The sequence below is a fragment of the Apostichopus japonicus genome, chromosome 8 (assembly GCF_037975245.1).
Source record: "Apostichopus japonicus isolate 1M-3 chromosome 8, ASM3797524v1, whole genome shotgun sequence".
NCBI classification, from domain to species: domain Eukaryota; kingdom Metazoa; phylum Echinodermata; class Holothuroidea; order Aspidochirotida; family Stichopodidae; genus Apostichopus; species Apostichopus japonicus.
Window position 1 is genome coordinate 7308291 of NC_092568.1, and position 21147 is coordinate 7329437.

General features: G+C 37.1%; 1 protein-coding gene across 6 annotated transcripts in view; it reads left to right on the top strand.

Moving 5' to 3' along the window:
- The window catches only part of LOC139970919 (dynein axonemal heavy chain 6-like), a 71853-nt gene extending 53652 nt beyond the window's left edge, over nucleotides 1–18201 (top strand). For 5 of the 6 annotated variants that reach the window (XM_071976988.1, XM_071976987.1, XM_071976992.1 and 2 more), the window contains 25 exons: nucleotides 70–201; nucleotides 863–958; nucleotides 1421–1561; nucleotides 2182–2397; nucleotides 3285–3403; nucleotides 3588–3699; nucleotides 4242–4363; nucleotides 5266–5395; nucleotides 5951–6065; nucleotides 6228–6364; nucleotides 6925–7280; nucleotides 8337–8493; nucleotides 8790–9156; nucleotides 9834–10073; nucleotides 10456–10666; nucleotides 11096–11198; nucleotides 11776–12003; nucleotides 12520–12717; nucleotides 13472–13665; nucleotides 14017–14249; nucleotides 14705–14925; nucleotides 15685–15901; nucleotides 16381–16538; nucleotides 17020–17166; nucleotides 17709–18201. In XM_071976988.1, coding sequence (XP_071833089.1) covers nucleotides 70–201; nucleotides 863–958; nucleotides 1421–1561; nucleotides 2182–2397; nucleotides 3285–3403; nucleotides 3588–3699; nucleotides 4242–4363; nucleotides 5266–5395; nucleotides 5951–6065; nucleotides 6228–6364; nucleotides 6925–7280; nucleotides 8337–8493; nucleotides 8790–9156; nucleotides 9834–10073; nucleotides 10456–10666; nucleotides 11096–11198; nucleotides 11776–12003; nucleotides 12520–12717; nucleotides 13472–13665; nucleotides 14017–14249; nucleotides 14705–14925; nucleotides 15685–15901; nucleotides 16381–16538; nucleotides 17020–17166; nucleotides 17709–17942 — 4584 coding nt within the window. In that variant the 3' untranslated portion in view covers nucleotides 17943–18201. The remainder of the gene's footprint in view (nucleotides 1–69; nucleotides 202–862; nucleotides 959–1420; nucleotides 1562–2181; nucleotides 2398–3284; nucleotides 3404–3587; nucleotides 3700–4241; nucleotides 4364–5265; nucleotides 5396–5950; nucleotides 6066–6227; nucleotides 6365–6924; nucleotides 7281–8336; nucleotides 8494–8789; nucleotides 9157–9833; nucleotides 10074–10455; nucleotides 10667–11095; nucleotides 11199–11775; nucleotides 12004–12519; nucleotides 12718–13471; nucleotides 13666–14016; nucleotides 14250–14704; nucleotides 14926–15684; nucleotides 15902–16380; nucleotides 16539–17019; nucleotides 17167–17708) is intronic. The other variant, XM_071976989.1, reaches the window with a different exon arrangement.
- The last annotated feature ends 2946 nt before the right edge of the window (nucleotides 18202–21147 follow it).

The following is a 21147-nucleotide window of genomic DNA, read 5'->3' on the forward strand; positions in this document are numbered from 1 at the left end:
TTACATTCTATGATATTGTACTGACATTCTATTGTAAGCTTTCGTTGTCTTCCTTTATTTCATCGCAAGGTTTTCAGCCGTTTAAAGAAATACACCCAAATGCCTGGTTTTGAGCCTGATAAAGTCGGCCAGGTTTCGCTGGCCTGTAAGTCCATCTGTCAATGGGTCCTTGCTCTGGAACACTACGTGGAAGTCAAAAAGGTATTTTGTTAACAATATTCACTCTGCTTCCAGTCAATACATATGTTTGGAGAGAATTCTGCAATAGTTTGTGTGTTGTTTCGTTTATGGGAAGTTTGCCATCATAAATCTTGCACAAATTATTTCATCAATCAACCAACTGTTTTAAGACAGTTTACAGATAACCTGAATGAACAATACTCTGTGAGAAGGATCAGTTTTCTCTATATCACAGTAACTCTTAATGTTTTTGATTTTGAAATGTTTGCAAAGAAATTGTGTTTACTAGAATGGACTGTGAACCATTCAGTGATATCAGGATGACAATGTATTGAATGAAACTGGGGAGCGATCTCCGGCTTGTTATACATTATGCAAGGCGCTGTGGGTTCTGACTACCACCACCCCATACCCCCCCCCACACCCTCACCCAAGCAAAGAAATTGTTAGTTTTATACTGATTGTCACCATCTATTAAGGGTGAGGTGGATTGCTCAGTATGTAGAGCACAGGACTTGAAATTTATGGAATGCCAATCGAGCCAAAATTAAATTTCTTTTCTCTTTCTCTTTCAATTTCAATTTTTTTGTTTGTAAGAAATAATTTACTCCAAATTATTTTCTAACAAGGTTTTTAGTTTTCTTTGTCAGAATCACCAATTTTTGAATTTTTTTTGTCGCAGATGGTGAAACCTCGACAAAAGAGAGTTGAAGAGGCCAAAGAAGCGTTGAACCTTGCTTTGGAAAGCTTACAGGAAAAACAAGCTAGCTTGGCTAAGGTGGGTTTTTATAACTAGCCCAGTATAACGTACAGAATTAAGATCAACTGTAAACCCACGTTTTGGAGACCTCACAAGAAACTAAAGCTCGCTTGGCTTTGAAGCATGTTCAAGCTCATGAAAAAAATAAAACAAATCTTACCTAATATATCTGCTGGCCTAGCTTGATCATCATCTCTGGCAGTTTAAAAATGAATATTAGGAGAGGCTTGGGAGAGGCTTGTAAGGACTGGCAAGCAAGATCTAATTGGCTAAAGATGAGTTTGAAATCTCAGTATAACAAGAACAATTTGAGTAAGTTAGATCTAACTTGTGGTTTGGAAAGTTCTCAAGAGATATAAGCTAGCTTGTTTGAGGACTTTAAAAGGGAGTCACTATAAGAGAAACAATTATTCATGTCAGTGGGGAATGAGCAAAAGACAATGCTACCTTTTTTCTTCTCTTTTGAACCTTTTAAATTAGATTCAAGGTCACTTGAGAGTCCTTCAGGAACAGTACGACGACAGCGTGGCCCAGAGAGAATCTCTACGGGAACGTAAAGTCACCACCCAGCTGAGATTACAGAGGGCTTCCATTCTTATCACTGCTTTAGCCGATGAGAAGGTATGTGCACATTTTGACTGATGATTCTCACTTACAAGGTTTTCATTTTGGTTAAAAAGCAGCTGGGGGTGATATTGCATTAATGCAAAATTTATGTTCCATGAATACACTCGAGATTCCAGTGTTGCCTAGACAACAGTCATAAATGAAGGCAATTTATGGTTGAGCAATTATCATCAGCTATGGTGGCAGTTTTGAGGAAAACTTATATTTGTGAATGTTGTGCAGGAAAACAGATAATTTTTCAAGAGTTTTTAAATTATAGGCATAAATATTTTATGTTTTATTGTTGTAAGACAGTTGAAGCAAATTTTCAAGTTTGAAATTTACTGGAAGTATTAAATCTGTTCGAAACACCTAGATGCTAGTTGCAGTGACTCAGCAATACTTCACAACTTTCATTTCACCAATGTTTTGGTTGTACCTTCCGTACAGCTCAGGTTACTATGATGATGCATTTGTCTACCCATGTTGGACCTATAGAACTGTACTGTAGTGTTATTTGGTGACTTCAGCCAGTATGTGATGAAAATCCTTTTAAATGACCTCTTATTTATCTTCCTGTGTACTTTTGTGCTTGCTTTTTTGTTTATTCATTTTTTCTAATTTATTTTCAAAAGGTTCGCTGGGTGGCATCATTGAGCAACCTAGAGGGCAAGCTGCAAGGCATTGTGGGTGATACCTTGATATCGTCTTCTTCTATCATATACCTGGGAGTCTTCACTGCTCCTTACAGACGAGAGATGATATCTCATTGGTGGGATTCCTGCACCAAGATGAATATTCCCGTATCCAAGGACTTTACGCTGACTTCGACCATGGCTGAGGCCAACACAGTAAGTGGAACTGTCTTGCTTATGTTGAACCTGCTTGTTACATTGATTTGGCATATTTTACCTACAATAATAAATTAAAATATACAATGCAACTTAAAAAAGTACAAAAAACTGGAATAGTAAAGAGATTGGCTTTTATTCTACTTTACAAGTGTAATTTCAAGTAATGAGTTGAAAATGTGAAAAAATGTTGACAATTTTCAAGTTTGCCTTGTCTCGCAGGTGCTTAATGCTCTAATGATCTAAAAGTGTGCTAGTGATGATTATAAGATTATAAGAATAGAATAAAACTATTAATTATTTAACACTTACATGTTCATTTTGTATGTGAATATTTCTAAGCGGGTGTCTTAAGTTTCGCCAGTTGCCATTGTTTGTAAAATTCTCAAGCAAATGCATACAGCTGCGTTAGAGTAAGTTCTTGTTGATATATGTTCAGTGCCATGTATGTTTTGTAATGCGATCTCATCAAATGAACTGATTTCTTTTCCAGAAATTTATTTTAACCAATTATGTTATCAGGCAGTGAAAAGTTAACCAACAGTTGAAAATACCTGATGGTTTCAGTTGTTTCCCCATAACTGATAGTTTTAGCTTTCTTTTCTGAAATAAAAATCTAATCATGCCAAACTGGTACAGGTTTAGTAAACATTGTGTATTGTGCAACTCAGAGAGGGTATTGTTTACATATGCTGTATGCATATTGTGATAATAAAAGGATCACCAGTGATTTATTTTCAAATGGGAAATCCTTTGATTCTTCAAGGATAGACATACACTCATCTCATTTCTGCTTTCCTCAAATATTTTTTTACTCCACTCATCGAGAGTAACGGTAGGTAATATTGCATACTAATTTCCGGATGAAATTTATTTAACCTTCTTAGATCCGAGAATGGCAAAACGAAGGCCTCCCTCAAGATAACCATTCCACGGAGAATGCCATCTTTGTCAAAGAGGGACACAGATGGCCTCTAATGATAGATCCGCAAGGACAGGCTATCAAGTAAGTCAAAATCTGAGCTATACTACCTTTAAGTAATTTTGTTATATCAATAGCATTTTGACAACATTTGTTTTGTCAGTCCTGATACTAAATGCTATACAACAGAGATTTATTATTGAAAATGATGTAAGATCTAGTTTTTGCTTTACCTTCAATATTTTCATCATTTTGTTTTTTTTTTTAGATGGATCTGTGAAATGGAGGGCTCTGATCTCAAGAGAGAATCTGCTAGTGATCCAAACTTTATGCGGACATTAGAGAGAGCTATCAGGATTGGTGAACCAGTGCTGTTGGAGGTTCGTAAAGTTGTAGTTGATGATGAAGATCCCAAGGTTTTGATAGTCTTGGTTTAGTCTTTACTCCCCAAACAAGCTAGAGAGAGATAAATTGTGGTCACTCGCGGTCAGACTTTAACAAGCATTTTAACCACCACCCTCAAAGCATTTTTCCTCAGTAATACACCGTCTTGTCTAATTTAACACTCTTCAATATCTGAGAATAGATGGGAGGCTGCGAATCTCCTGGAACTTAAGGCAATTTTGAAAACTTTTAGCAATCGTTAGCAAAGATTGGGGGCGTAAGGCTACTAATGGCCTGTACGTCAATCAGTGTTTGGTATGTTATACACTCAAAAGATATAAAGGGTTGTTATGAAATTAATATGGGAAAATATGTGGGCAAATTAACAGTTTTAGAATTAAGTGAAGTTATTAGTTATTTATTTGTTGATGTTAATTAGATAAAGAAAACAGTGTTAGCTGTTGTCTTAATTTGATCAATGGTAGCCTTCACTGGTCAATCAACAGTGTTATTAACAGGCTTTCTTTTGTTACTTCAGAATGTGACAGAAGTCCTGGACCCTGCTTTAATGCCCATCCTGATGAGAGAACTGACCAACAGAGGTGGTCAAGATATCATCAAGATTGGAGATACAGAATTTGAATATAATCACAATTTCAGGTATAAATGAGTATTCATATTTATTGTTAATAGCAAAATGTCAGATATTGATTATCTAGTATTGTGTATGCAAAAGCTGAACATATATTAAGTAAAATTCATTTCTTACCTATTGCCAAAGATGGATGTCAGAAATTTACACATGAAGCCAATTACTTATATGAAAAAAGTTACCAAAGAAAACATTTAAAATTTTCTTCAGGTCTTGTAAGTTTGAACCTTTATTATCCTCAAGGATTTTATAGCCTTAATTTTCCTCAAACTGTTTTCTTGCTCACTGTGATAGGTGCCTTTAAAAGATATTCTTGTTGGTCATATAATGTTGATCAGTTCATTTTTCTAGCTTCTTCAAAGCTGTTCCATGATTTGACATTGAAAGAGGAGAATTTGTCACAAGTATAGTAACTCCTGAAGGAGTTCATAATGTGTTTATAATTGAACTCCTTAATGATCTTTTCATACATATTGTTTATCACACAACACAGCCCTGGCAATGAAAATTCTGTTATCCTTTTGATATACCTCTGCATGTTTATTAGAAATTTAAAAAAACAGTTATTCTGTGCAGTTTCATATTCATCATCTTTTTCCCTTAATCATAAGATATTTCATGCCAAGGAGTGTTAGCTCAGTGGTTAACGCCGGTGCCTTCCAATCATAAGGTCCCCAAGTCACTCCCAAGTCACTCCAAGATTAATGTATGTCGTCCAGTTACAGAGTTGTTGACAATTGACAATTCATAATCATGGACGTTAAATATGAATCTAAGAGACTGACTTCGGTCAGCTTGTGGCTTTAATAAGCCAATGAGGCTTCTTCGCAAGTTCCTGCTTGCAGGAGGATCTAAAAAACATAAATACATATATTTCATTTTGATATTTCTGTCTCTATTGGTTCTTCAGGTTATATATGACCACGGGTATGCCAAACCCTCACTTCCTGCCTGCTGTCTGCATCAGAGTGACTCTCATCAACTTCACGGTCACATTTGAGGGCCTGCAGGACCAGCTGCTATCAACCGTAGTCCAACAGGTAGGAACACCCGGACTCCCGGTAGTAATAAGTAACAGAGGAACACAAGAAAGAAACCTAGCAGTACTGCCTAGTTTATCCAGAACCTTGAAAGATTAAAGAGTCGCAGATGACTGACCGTTGTCAAGCCGTGTGAGGAGGTCATGGCTTAGGGTACCAGACTATAAAACACCTGCGACTTTAACTTTAACATTTGTAATATAACGGCTTTATATATTATAATGACCAGGTGGAATATTATTGCAGAAATCTAGAGGAGTTTGATGCATTAAAGAAAAGCACAGAAGTGAAATCAAATATCTGAACTTCTCAGAGAAGGTAGAAAATGATGATGATATACTCAAAGTTCTTGTAGATTAAATTTCTTCGTAAAATCATTTAATCGGGACAAATGGGATGATGCATTCCCTGATTTTGTGAAACTTTCCGCTTACAGAATAATTCCAGTTTAAACAAATGTGTTGTCTTTCACTAGGTACTAATTTAGATAGTTTATGTATGTATGGATGACATGATATTCTCTACAATGTATACTTGATATCTTTACCCGTCCAGGAGCAACCAGTCCTTGAGAGGCAGAGAGGAGAGCTCCTGGAGAGTATAGCCAGGGATAACACGCTACTCAGAGATTTAGAAGACAAAATTCTCAGTCTACTTCAAAAGTCTGAAGGTAAACTTGGTCTTCATAATCCATCTATTTTGGAAAACATTTGGGATTTACGTCACAATTATAGCAGAATTTTAGATTTCCTTCAAAATATGAAATACTTCAGTGTATAGATGCAAAATTCAGTCCTTAGCCTTCCTATTCAATTGTTTGTATAATTTTCAGGTCACATTCTCGACGATCAGGTACTCGTGGATACTTTGGAGAAGAGTAAAACCATGTCCGGAGAAATTGGACACAGAGTAGCAGAGTCTGAAGACACTCAACGTAAAATAGAACTAGCCCGGAAAAAATACCTGCCGGTAAGTCAGTATCTGTTAACCTGGCGTTAAGTTTCTTTCATTGCTATCGAAGGAGTTTGGAGTAATGGAAGCAGTTTATGAGAAACAGTTGAGAATTTACAGCAAGATTCAACATTGCTTGTTACTGATAGATGGAAGGTCATCCGGGGGTAAGGGGGGGGGAGGGGGTGGAAGTGTGTTATACTAATGACCTTTATGATATTATTTATGTATAATAAACACTCTAGGAGTGTTAGCTAAGTGGTTAACGCCGGTGCCTTTCAATCATAAGGTCCCGAGTTCAAGTCACTCCAAGATTAAGGTATGTCATCCAGTTACAGAGTTGTTGACAATTCATAACCATGGACGTTGAAATGAATCTAAGAGACTGACTTTGGTCAGCTTGCGGCTTTGATAAGCCAATGATGGCTTCTTCGCGAGTTCCTGCTTGCAGGATGATCTAAAATACATACATACATACATGATCCGTATAAATGTTATATCCATTAGGGTGTAAATCTCAGTCACACATTAGATACTACATACAGTAAACAGCCATTTCTTTTGTCTGCTATTCTCAGGTGGCTACCAGAGGAGCTGTGTTATATTTTGTCATTGCGGACTTGGCCATCATCGACGTGATGTACCAGTTCTCTCTGGTAGGTTTCCAGGACATGTTTCGCCTCTGCATCAACGTTTCGTCTTCGAACGGTAAGGTCAATAGGCCGGGATCCGGTGACGTTAACAGACCCCTGAGTGGGAGAATGCGACCCTCCGGCGCAAGGAATAGTCCAGATTTGATGAAAAATGTGGATCCGAGCTCTGGACGAGACTCTCCTTTAACCGTAGAACTAGGAGCAAAAGCAGCGCTGAAAGGGAGAGAGCTGACTCTACACATGGAGAGGATGGTGGATAACCTAACGGAGAGTATTTACAGGTAAGGGGGATGGTGATTAATATTTATATATGAGAGTATTTACAGGTAAGGGGACAAGGAATAATATCTTAACATGAGAGTATTTACAGGTAAGAGGGACCGTGATTAATATCTATATATGAGAGTATTTACAGGTAAGGGGGACGGTGATTAATATCTTGATATGAGAGTAGATATGTAACCTTACTTCATGGTACCATAGTTATTCACCATTGTGAGGGGGGGGGGGGGAGTATTTACAGGTAAGGGTGAAGGTGATTAATATTTTGATATGAGAGTATTTACAGGTAAGAGGGATGGTGATTAATATCTTTATATGAGAGAAGATATGTAACCTTACTTCATGGAACTGTGGTTATTCACCCTTGTGGGGGGTGGGGGGGTAGTCGGAAAGGATAATATCTAGAGAGTCAATCAGATGTTGATTATAAAAAAAAAATCCAACCGTAAAATTTCCCAACCATATAAATGACTTTTGTGACTTGATATGAAGCATTTGGGATTGAAATTTTAAAAAATTATAAAAAGAAAATAGAAATGCTTGTCTCGATTCAAATCTACATCTGGAAATGTTTTTGTAGAAGAGTGCAATTTCTGTGTCATATCTTGCTGTAAACTTAATTCCAAGATTTTAATTCTCAAAGTAAAAGGGTTAAAAGACAGGGTAAATCAAGGGTCAAGAATGCCATGAAGTTTATGACACTCAAAAAGTTTCAAGAATGCTGACTTAAGCAATCACTAGCAGATGTAGAAGTCTTTTATTAAAAACAAATTTTTCACTTTGGTTTTACCTTTTGCAGCAGTTAACAATGCATATGAGACTAGGACTGTCAATTGATTAAGGAGTGCTAGCTCTGAGAGCAGAACCTGCTGACTGGTGAATGTACAGATTTGCTAAACCATTGTTTCATTATTAAAGCCGAAGACAATAATTCTCAGTGAATATGTACTTTACCTACACCCCCTCTCACACCCCACCCTCCCACCCTCCACACACCTTAAGTTGTCAACAAAAGTTATTATAATTATATCATTATATTTTGTTTTTTCTGACAGGGTTGTCTCTAAGGCCCTGTTTGCTCACCATCAACTGGTCTTCTCATTCATGATCTGCACCAGTATTATGAGGTCCAACGCCAGGACGGACGGGGAAGTGGTGGGTGGTATCGGCACCATCGATGACAAACTATGGCAAGTCTTTCTTCAAGGACAGGTACGTCTGTCAACTTTTAAAAAGTTGGTCTTGTCGTCAGTAAACTTACAAGAAAGAATTGTAAAAGGAAAAACAAGATTTTCTTCGAATTGACTAAATCCTGACTTGTTTGGACTCGAAGAGTCACTTTTACACAACTAAATTTGCTCACTTTGTCAGAATCTGTGATAGATTTTTCAATTGTATCATCCCATATAGAAGCAGTCTGTCATAATTCATTGTTTGTTTGTTTGTTTTTTTTGGCACCAAGTTTTAAAATTTTGTTTTTTTGTGTTGTTTTCCTGTTCGGGCAAAAGGTTTTAGCAGAAATGGCAGATTCAGAAATTCTGCTAAAGCACGATGGTCTCACACCCCTCCAGCGCCTGGAGGGTCAGTCTCGCCTCGGAAGTGCCCATTCCCGGCCAGCGTCCGGTGCCACCGGCTATAGACCAGACGGTTCTGGAAACGTCACCTCCAGACCCCCGCGATGGATTTCGGACAAGTCTTGGAAGCAATGCCAATATTTATCGACCACATTGGAAGCTTTTCAGGGGCTTTGCATGTACATATTGAATTGCACCGAACAGTGGAATACCTTAGCTAAGAATGAAGATCCTTACAAACTCATGATGTCAGCATTCACCCTGGAAACGAAAGAAGGTAAAGCTGGAAGAGAAAAGTTTGGTAGGAGTCTTCCAGCAGTGATCTGTTTTGTCTGTCGTAATGGATATAACGTTCCGACATAAAACACGAAAAAAGGAAAACAAACAAAACTAAATGGGATCAGAAAAGCTCTAACTCAAATTTTATCATATTGTTAATGTGAATCATTGGCCCTTTGTTCCCCCTTTTCTTATTCTCACTTCATACTGTTCTCTAAATTCCAGGGTACTTGCATCAATGATGCAAGTGATACAATGGTTGTATGGGGGCAGTAAGATAAGTCTTGGAAATGGAAATATTATACAAATATAAAATAATGATGGCTTCATGATATGGCCACTGAAAGATGATGTTTACATACAAGATTTATACATAGTATGCAGTTTCCTTGAATGTTAGGTCAACATATGCTGAATCTGCTTTATGCTACAGAGAAAACAGATGGTATTAGCATACAAATTTGGAGGTCAAACTAAATACCCATAATCAGGCTAAGTGCACACATTCGCTGATTCTCAAACATGCGATGCATTTTTCCATCCTTAATAGAGTAGTAATAAACCTCACATTCACGGATAGCTCAGGAGTACATGAAACGTTTTTGTACGACTGTTCAAGATGACCATAACTTTTACATTGCATTTTGGGATGCTGTTTTCACAAAGGGATGTTTTTTCCTTCACATTTCATCTCTTCAGGTGATGATTCGAAGGAGGACGGATCCTCGCTGGGAAATCCCTTCAACTGGGAGTCGTTGCAACCGTTTGAGAGGTTGCTGCTGATTAAGATCCTACGAGCAGATGCCCTGGTAGCAGCGGTCAGGTCCTTGGTGGACGAACTGATGGGCGATAAATTCCTGAATCGAGGAGAATTTGATCTGAAAGAGATCTTTGAGGAATCATCAGCCAAACAGCCTCTCATCTTCATCCTTTCTCCAGGTGAGATGAAAAATTTGCAGTCCTCTTTTTTTTTTAATTGGTATTGTTCATTTACTCTTGCATGATGTGGGACTACCAGAGTGAAAGCAAATCATTTTGGATTCAATCTGTGGACTTCACCGATTTTTCTATCTCAACTGTATATAACATATGAAAGGATTCAAACACAATATCGGGATGTAAGTGATATTTTAAGCTGACATCATGGAAGAACTTGATTTGTTCATCATGTCTGCATTCAACAGGAATTCTCTTTTCATGACCAATGCTCATCCTGGTCAATTTGGATTAGAATTTTATCTCATATCTGCTAAAATTGTGACAATAACATTTTTACTCTGTGTGAACATGACTAAATCAATGTTTTTATTTGTTTCTTCAGGGGTTGATCCAACTGCTCAGCTGATGAGGTTTGCCAAGGAACAGAGAGGCAGCACTTTACACGTGGACATGATCTCTCTTGGCAGAGGTCAGGGACCCAAGGCAGAGGAATTGATAGCTAAAGCTCAGATTCTCAAGGGCCGTTGGGTATTTCTTCAAAACTGTCACCTAGCTGCCAGTTTTATGCCAAGACTTGAAGCTCTTGTGGAAGGGTTAGTCTTCTGAACTTCTGAGCTGTAAATTGAAGATGTCACATTTTAAGATTGTGGATGAATCAAGGAGGTGAAGGTGGGAGAGAGGTGGTGTGGGTAGTATTGATGTGGTGTGATATGGGAAAGTGGCACCAACTAATTACGTTGAAATATACATATTAAAGTAGCAAAGTGATAACTTTGGACAACATTGACATTGGTGTAAACTCACCAACAGTTGCCTCTATTTGCCAAGACTAGAGTTGCCTGTGGAATTCTAGATATGAAAATATGGATGATTGATTTGGGACGAGGAAGGAGTAGAATCAATTGGTGTGTGTGTATTACGTTTATTTTGGTATGTATGTTTTACATAAACATGCATAACGAAATAATATCTTTGTAAATATTTACAGCATCATGATTTCTCTCCTTCGTATTTTGTTTCAGATTCAACAAACCAAATGCTGACATTGATCCTCAATTCAGGCTTTGGCTCAGCTCCAAACCGGATCCAAGCTTTCCGGTTTCCATCCTTCAAACCGGACTAAAGGTGCCAACTTCCTTATATTTGGACATTACTGTATACATATTGTATATATATATTAATTATTCAACACTATATACATATTCAACATTATTTGAAGGTTACCCTATACATGTTCAACATGTAGAATATGCTGTCTCTAACAAGTGTTGACAGGTGGTGTACTCTAGTAGTTATAATTGTATGTGATTTTATGTTGGTTAGTGATACCTGTATATTATCTTCACCTATGCAAAATAGGAGTAAACCACCAATACATGCTGTGATGCTGTGAGGAATGATTGATTTAAGTATGATTGAAGCATCACAAGTATACAGACCAAATTCCCTGCCCCTCACCCCCACCCCCAGCTCCAAATAGTCTGTCTGGTTTCAAAATAGGAAAATAATATGGAAAATGGCAAAATTACACTCAACAAAAGATGTGTAGAAAGGTTAATCGTTCCATCCACAAAAACTAAGTATATCAAATTAATTTAAGGATATCAGCCAGCTAAAACTTCTTGCACAAAATACATTCTAATGTGAAATTATGCCCTGGAAGTAAACATAAAGTCTGCAAATTTGACAATTTCTTTGACAGATGACCGTGGAGTCTCCTCAAGGACTCAAAGCCAACTTGCTTCGTTCCTTAGGCAGCGGAGGGTCCGGTGCGGTCACTGATGCATTATGGGAAGACAACGCAGCTGGACCTGACTGGAAGAGCCTTCTGTTTGGTCTCTGCTTTTTCAACGCGATTGTCAACGAACGGAAGAAGTACGGGGCTCTGGGATTTAATATTCCGTACGAGTTCAGTGCTTCAGATTTAGAGGTAATACCACAGTTTAGACTGCAGAGCTGAAGGCGAATTTGGGATGGGGGAGGTGTAGGAGAGGGGCAGGGGAGGGGGAAGCATATGACTATGCTGAAGATGGAAGTGCAAGTAGGAAAAGAGTTCAAAGTGTAAAAGGAAACTTTCTCAAACAAACTTGTTGGATCTCTTTGTTGTATTCAAGATGGACATATCTACAACTCTATTTCAGTGCTTCAAGTCTAGCTCGCTAACATCATCACAAGGGTGTCAACGTCTGTCAGTGTAGTAACAGCAGCCATGATCACCAGCCTAAGCTACTGTGAGGGACAGACAAAAAGATGGGGAGAGGCACATTATTAAGCAGTAGTTGGATCCTAACATGAAAATTGAATTCATTCACAGTGTGATAGGATGTTTCCCAGACAAGGGTTTTGAGGCTCTGTGCTCTTTTTAAGTCTGTAAGGTCTGATGTAAATATACTGTTCTGACAGTAGATTCTTACTGGGCTTTTCTTGTTATTTTATGCCCTTACAGGTGTCCATCCAAGTTCTTCATATGTTGATGACGACCCATAACACCACTCCATGGGAGGCCCTGAGGTACCTCACGGGTGAAGTCTCTTACGGTGGAAGGGTCACCGATCATATGGACCGTAGATGTCTGCTGAGTATACTCAATATCTACTACAACCCAGATGCTCTCCTACCAGAGTACTGCTACTCACCTGATAAGGTCAGATGATGGTGGGGGAGGGGAGGGGTTAGGGGGATGTGAGTGGGGTGTTTGTAGTTACAGGAATGCTTTTGATGATATGGATTCATTTGACGATGGTGTAATAGAAATAGCGCTGACAGTCATATTGGTGAGAATGATATAATTGGGAGATAGCTAAAGGAAGTAAGGAAGTGGATGGTAGGGATGAGGGCTAGGGAACTTTAGAAAACTCCATTTAACTCATTAATTATTCACGAATGAATATTCATTCGCCAAAGACTACAAGAAGAATGTCTTACCTTGCTCTTTTGTGAGTTTACTTTGAGTAGGTTTTGGCAAAATTGCCAACCATATGCACTATTAAGAGAGTTTCTTTGGAGCGGCCATGCATAATGTTTTGTGTCACAGGCCACCATTGATCTGTATTCTGGCTTTCACCAAACCCCTTTAGGGCTTGATCAATTCCTAATGCATCATTCTGCAATATAATACCTCCTTTTGTGTAACACAAGTTACAGATCATCCTTTGCATGTTATAACGTACACAAGCTCAATGAAGTTCACAAGATAGCTACATCTTATTACCAAATTTTATCATCATTTTTTTTTATGATGGGTATGAGAGAAAGTACTCTATTGAAAAATTCTGCTTTCGGTCCTATTATGCAAACTTTAAGATCAGTGTTGTTTGCTAATTTTGCTGGAAAGTGAATTTCAAAGTTCTTTCAGTCATCATATTTCATCCGTGTGATGTTTTTGTCTCTCCTCACAGGTGTACCATCCTCTCCCGAAGAGTTTCTCGTTGGGAGACAGTCGTGATTACATCCAAGGGTTACCTGACTCGGACTCCCCCGAGGTATTTGGAATGCATCCTAACGCAGAGAAATCTTACAGGGAGAGCCAAGCTAACAAACTCATGAGCACTTTAATGAGTGTACAGCCTAGAGTCAGCAGGAGTATGATGGGGTGAGTATTGAAGGTATATATAAGTAGTGAGTATGATGGGGTGAGTATGAAGGTATACTTTAGTAGTGCATAGGATGGGTTGAGTATGAATGTGTGTATACACAGTAGTGGATATGATGAGTGAGTATGCATATGTGGCTGTAAGTTTGATGGGATGAGTATGAATGTATACTATATTTGTGGCTGTAAGTATCATTAGGTAAGTATGATTTGGTGAGTATAACATATCATACATATAGTATACACATTCCATATAATTTGGAATCAGAGAACCAAAAAACTTAGCAACTCTAGTGAAAATACAATAGTGATATTTTAATTACTAAAATTCTGTCATTGATATTTTACCAGGAAAGGAAAGAGTGACGACGAGTTGGTCTTGGAGCTTATCGATGAGATCCAACAACAGCTGCCTCTCAGCATCCAGTCAGAGGATGAGGACACCACCGCCAAGAAGGACGGGAAGACAACCAGTCGAGGAGGGGCCAATGGGGGCAGTAATACGGCATCAGCAGGGGTATTCCCAGGATTGTCGATGGGGGGAGGATTTGGCACTGGAGGCAAGAAAGCAGAAGATGCTAAAGGTAAATGCTAAAAGTCTGGGGTACAAGCTCTTTTTACAGTAGGTTCCACAAATGTCTTAAAATATTGGTCCAGTTAAAGATTTCCAGTAGACCAAGAAATATTAAATTAAGGAAGACAGAATTTCAAGTGTTACAATTGATAAATGTACATGACTAGTTTAAAGTGCCTTTTGACTTTCTATAATTATTTATTTGCAGTTTTGTGTCAGAAACAGGTTTATATTGATCTCTGCTAGATATGAGCTTTTTTTCTCTTCAGGCTGGTTTATGGAAAACTCTTTGCCCTTCATTCTCAATTTTATGACTTATCTCTATTTTATCTGAATTTTTGCAATCTATCGTCTTTAAATCTTGCTTCAGTGTTAAGAACATCATTTTATAATTCACTATAATTGTATCGCTTAATGTCAGTCTAGTACATCTAATACTTTACTCTTTCTTTCTCTATCTGACAGCTTCCACTCCTCAACCAATCAAACCTCTCGCACCTCCCAACCAGTCTGCCCTGCTGACGATTCTACGACAGGAGATCAGCCGATTCAACCATCTCCTGGTCGTCATCCACGGTACCCTGACCTCTCTTCATCTCGCAGTCAAGGGAGAGGTTGTGATGTCAGAGCAACTGGAGGAGATGTACAAAGCCCTGCTGAATCAAAGAGTTCCTCATTATTGGCAGGTAGAGTGCAAGATAGCTTGGCTATGTTTAAATTAGAAATCACAGCTGGAATCAAGTATCACCATAGAGACCATATGCAATGTTGAATGTAGCAGACAGGAACACCATCAATATTTAAGTTACAAAAAACATTGCAGAAGAAGGGAAAATAATGTTCAGTCAAATATGATACCATTCTTCTAAACTAATCAGTAACTTTTGTTGGCCAGGGTAACCGATGATTCAGAATTCCGGTTCACGTTCTAATTGTTATTACTTCCTAAATTAATTCTTGTTCTATCTTTAAAGAAACATGAATACATCATTGGTGTTTGCTACATTAAATCTGCCAAAAAATGGAAAAGTTCATGAAAAAAGGTAAAAATGATACCTTGAAACCTGCTTTTATTGTGTTTATGTTTTCTTTATCTTTGCACATTTGCTTCACCTTTACATTTGGCTTGCGTAGTCGCTCGCTTTGTGTACGACTAAATTTGGCGTAATTGCCAAATTGAAGATAAACTGAAGAAATATATACAATTTTAAATTTTATTAAATGTCATTGCATTTTTCTGTATTTTTCATAGTTAACCAACATACCTTTTTGATGTATTTATTTCATAATTAAGGGGTTATTTGAAGTGATAAATTAAAAGCATTGACTTTCATTTTGTTGACCTGGAATTAATATAAAAACAACTAAATGAAACATTACTTTGTAGATAAAATGTTGCTGTAATGAAAATATAAATACATGAGATTGATGTTTTCATTTGCCAGCAAGCGGCATACGAATCGTGCAAACCTCTGGGTTCGTGGGTCAACGACCTTCAGAGCAGGGTGGACTTCTTTGGGAAATGGTCGGACTTGATCAGTGAGGCCCAGATGAGTCGAGAGAAAAGATCCATAGAGGATGCGAATACATCCTCTCTGATGGGAAGCTCTCTGAGAGAAGAACCTAGGAGCTTTTGGCTACCAGCGTTCTTCTTTCCTCAAGGTACAGTAGTAGATGATTTGCTCTCTCCATCTCTCCTCAAAATACTCAAATTAATATCTTATTTTAAGCTAATATGTACATATAAATCTAGCACATCAGTTGGTATATTATCTAAGAACATAAATTAATTTAGCGTAGAGGGTTTTGTGTCTGCTAAATCAACAAGATAGGTTTATAGTTTATCTTTAACTCATATTGAATATCCTGCATTTCTACAATTTCTGTATAATTCACTCCCAAAGATAATAAAGGATAATTAGTGCTTATTTGTTGCTAATTGCAAGAGTTTTTTGTTTTTGGTGGTAGTGGTTGGGGGGAGGGAGGCTTTATACACTTGAATAGAGGTGAAAGTGTTCACAAATGTGACTTTTGCTTTATAAAATTCATCAACGTTTTTGAGTATATTTTGTATCATAATTTTATTATATTAGAGTTCTTGATCTCAGTGATTTCTAATTTTTTTTTTATGTCTTCCTCAGGTTTTCTGACTGCTGTGTTACAGAACCATGCTCGTAAAGAAAGCGTTTCTGTGGACTCCCTCAAGTTTGAGTTTAAGGTCACGCCCGGCCCGGATGACTCTGAAGAATCACTGAGTGATGTCAAAGGTCACATTAATGTTAGAGAAGTCGCTTTCAAGGTTCGTCATCCATGTTTTTCATCTTCATCAGTTGAGAGACAGGAGACTTACAAGCCATTACTTATTTAGAAGCATTTCTCTTCATCAAAATGAACAGCCACAAACTATTGTGTCATTTGTTGCAGACAGATTTTTTTTCCAAAGATATTTTCATGCATTGAGGGAGTTAAATCTGTGAAAATTCTAATGGTTGCTTTAAGGAATGTATTGTTAATAGTCAATGTAAAGTCATACCTCAAGTAAGCGTAAATGTTTGATGGTATTGCTGGACGATTATTGACATAAAAGTAGTTCTTTAATTTTCATTGTTTTTTGTAATATTGTTAGACTTACTTCCTTTTGCAAATTAGTTTTATGTTTAATGTAAATACTTCAAATATTTCTAGCTAACATTTGTTGGTCTTTCAAATTTTACTTATGGTTTAAGGTTGCATATTGTTAAATAATTTTTATATTATTATGATTTTCTTTTATTCTATAGGGATCTGCTCCACCTAAGGATGGTGTTTTAATATTCGGTCTGTTCTTGGATGGGGCCAGGTTTGATCCATCAGCTGTGGTGCTGGAGGATTCCAAACCTGAAGAACGTTTCTGCAGACTCCCTGAGATCCATTTTGTTCCAAATCAGGTTCGAAAATAAGATGGCTTCTCATTTCTTACATAAAATTCCACTTCTCAAAAAGTCATTTTGCAAACGAAAAATCATTAATAGCTTAAGTTGAATTTACTCTTAGAGTATTTGACAGTCTGGCTGATAAGTGAAAAGTAAATTTTTGTAATTTTTTGGGCATTTCTTTCTTAAAAAGAGTTAGTATGTGTACATTAGGAATTGTTTGTTCATGGATGTTTATTATTACAAAGTTTTCATTTGTGAGCCAAATTATAATTATTATGGTCTTCCTCTTCCTGCTTTGCATTTTAATTTCTGAAATGCAATGATTTCCAATGGCCGACATCAATGCTTTACAATAACCTTTATTTAGTCTCAACAACTTAAACATTTGCAAAAGAAAATATGCAGGTTCATTTTTTGTTTTTCTTCCAAGCAATATTCTATCAAGTTATTGTTTCCCAGCTTTGCCCAGTTTGACATACAAGAAAGCTAAAAATGTCAATTCTTAAAGTAAACTTTTTTAACGAGAAATTTCCTTCGTTTTACTTTCTTCGCAGATTTCTCATGTGTCGCTCAACGAGAGTTCATCGACCTTGTCCTCGATGGCTTTCAGGGCTGAAAGAGATGGCTTTTACGAATGTCCCCTCTATCGAACGTCCACAAGAGCTGGGACGCTCTCATCCACTGGACATTCCACAAACTTTGTCTCGTCAGTCGATCTACCCACCCAACATAGAGCGGACCTCTGGATCACGAGAGGGGTGGCTCTGCTCTGTCAGTTGGATGATTAAAGAGGCAGGGTATCTCTTGATCCCTTCATGCTCTGTCAGTTAGATGATTAAAGAGGCAGGGTATCTCTTGATCCCTTCATGCTCTGTCAGTTAGATGATTAAAGAGGCAGGGTATCTCTTGATCCCTTCATGCTCTGTCAGTTAGATGATTAAAGAGGCAGGGTATCTCTTGATCCCTTCATGCTCTGTCAGTTAGATGATTAAAGAGGCAGGGTATCTCTTGATCCCTTCATGCTCTGTCAGTTAGATGATTAAAGAGGCAGGGTATCTCTTGATCCCTTCATGCTCTGTCAGTTAGATGATTAAAGAGGCAGGGTATCTCTTGATCCCTTCATGCTCTGTCAGTTAGATGATTAAAGAGGCAGGGTATCTCTTGATCCCTTCATGCTCTGTCAGTTAGATGATTAAAGAGGCAGGGTATCTCTTGATCCCTTCATGCTCGATCAGTTAGATGATTAAAGAGGCAGGGTATCTCTTGATCCCTTCATGCTCTGTCAGTTAGATGATTAAAGAGGCAGGGTATCTCTTGATCCCTTCATGCTCTGTCAGTTAGATGATTAAAGAGGCAGGGTATCTCTTGATCCCTTCATGCTCGATCAGTTAGATGATTAAAGGGGCAGGGTATCTCTTGATCCCTTCATGCTCTGTCAGTTAGATGATTAAAGAGGCAGGGTATCTCTTGATCCCTTCATGCTCTGTCAGTTAGATGATTATAGAGGCAGGGTATCTCTTGATCCCTTCATTCTGAGTTTACACTACCACACTAGTGATCAAGAATCTAAAGTTAAAGAGATTTCATTTGAATGAAGGAGTTTTGAATGAAAAGTTAGCCAGAAAGTTTAAAAGATAAGCTTTGTAGTTGTGTTGTGTAGATGATGATTTTACATGGTTTATCAATATTGAACGGTTTTAGTGTGTATATCATCTATTGCAGTCAACTGTTATGGTTTTTAACTGGTTTGGTGCGTGCCCACCAAATTGTGACATTTTGTTACTAGAATAATTAAGGTATTAATAGACTTAATAATTTAAACAAGAACAAATTTAAACTTAATTTTTCAAGCTTGATGTGAATAGAATGCCTTTATGTTATTGTTATTAATGAGAGAAAATATAAGAAAAGTATTTTTACCATTAAAATTCAAAGGTATTAAAATAAATTCATTACATATGTAGTAGAAGGTGTATATATTATGGTTATTTTGTATTAATTAATGAGAATATAGAAAGTATATACTGTATATTGATATAACCTGTATGTTTCTTTGTATACACAAAGAACTATCTTAAAATAGTTCATATAGTTCCTACACTATATTGATGTTGATGAAATGCATTGAATGAACCTATTAAGATTCATACTAGATATAGTTGATAAAGACTTAATAACCTATAAAAATGCAATATGTAGATGAAGTCCCCAGCTAACATTACTTTGCAAGTGAAGATAACTATGCCTGACCAATTTCATCTCTACGTTGTTGTAATATATAATTATAAAATATACACTGAATTGGTTACATAACAGGCTTTGATATATATCACACCGCTACTGATATGTATACTCTGACATGTTTTTGGAATAATTCAGTTCACTCCTTCAAGTTATTTTTTTACTTTGAATTCATAAACAAAAATGTGCTACATGATTTTCTTGAGATGTTTAACTTACATTTCAAAATAGTTTACATAAATATTGTAATATATACTTAAGTGTACTATTTATCATTTATTTACGGGAAAAAATGAATGTCTTCTACAACAAACCAATTGGCCGATATAAATATTCATAAATACTGTCAGAGATTTTTTATATTTACTAAATGCCAGAGTGTTTTTTTTATTTATTATTCAGGTGTGCTATTTTGTGCTAAACTTAAAAGTCTTCTTGTAAAATAGTTATAACATCACCTTGAGTTTTCAAATTTGCCAGACATTCACCAATCTTCGTAAATAAAGTCTCCGTCCTTTTAACTACTGTAGGTCTTTCATGTCATATCTTATCATCAGTATTTTATGGCCAAATAAAAAGAGCAAATTTTCAAAGCAAAAAAAAAACAGTTTACAGCCATTTATTTGACCCTTATGTTAATTGACTTTTATTTTTATTTATGTTTTGTAGAATGGTCCTTAAGCAAGATCAATCAGTAATGGCAAATTAAGGCACAAAGGGATCATTAATACTTCTGTGAGGACACAAAATCTTAACAGCTTTCACAATAAAGATGTTCATCTTCTAACCTCCCCTTGAAAACCCTCCCCCCCCCCCCTCTCTGCACAATTTTTTTTTATATCAAATATATTTAAACATTGACTATGATTTAATCTATTTTACAAGTTACATTCTTCTGAATTTGTTTTGGACTATATGCATTTTTTTTTTGTTTTTTTTTAGTATCGTTTAATAGTACGGGTGTTTTTTATATTGTTGCTTTTGGCTTTTACATTTTTTTCCCTTATTGGTTATATATATTTAATATTTTGGTTTTTGTTACTATTTGCTTTTAGGTTTTACATGTGTAAAGCGCTTTGAGCAGAATTGCTGATTATGCGCTATATAAATATTACTTATAATAATTATTATCATTATTATGTACCCTCCTCACTTTTCTAATCATCATAGCAACATAGGGTTCATCAGCAGACGTATCAGCAAATGTAAGACTCATCTTACATTCACATACATTCTCCTTCTCTTGTTCCCCTCCCCCATTTCCTGTACCAGGCCCTCCCCCTCTCTTGTTCCCCTCCCCCATTTCCTGTACCAGGTCCTCCCTCTCTCTTGTCTTTCATTCCCCCCCCCCTCCCCTCTCCTGTAGTATTTAAAAGGATGATGTCACTTCTAGCTGCCTCATATGGATACATTCAGTGTAGATTGTTGGCTAGTTTTATTGTGAAATTCGTCAAGTCCATAAACGTACTACTTTCAGTTCTTATATAGAGAACTAAACGTAGTAACTATTGTAGTTTACATGGAAACCGTATGCACACACCCCTCGCTCAACTGCGCGTAGCATATGTACTCTAGTATAACACAGGCCCGTGCTACGCAGAATAACATAACTCCTATACATCTTCCACACTGCAATAGTCCGTGCACGCCGGCACGCGCGCGTTTTTTACAGTATGATCTCTAACAACGCATTCATATACTCTTGCATGCAGGCTCATGCGCTTTATTTTTTTGATCCTGCCGGGAATTCTA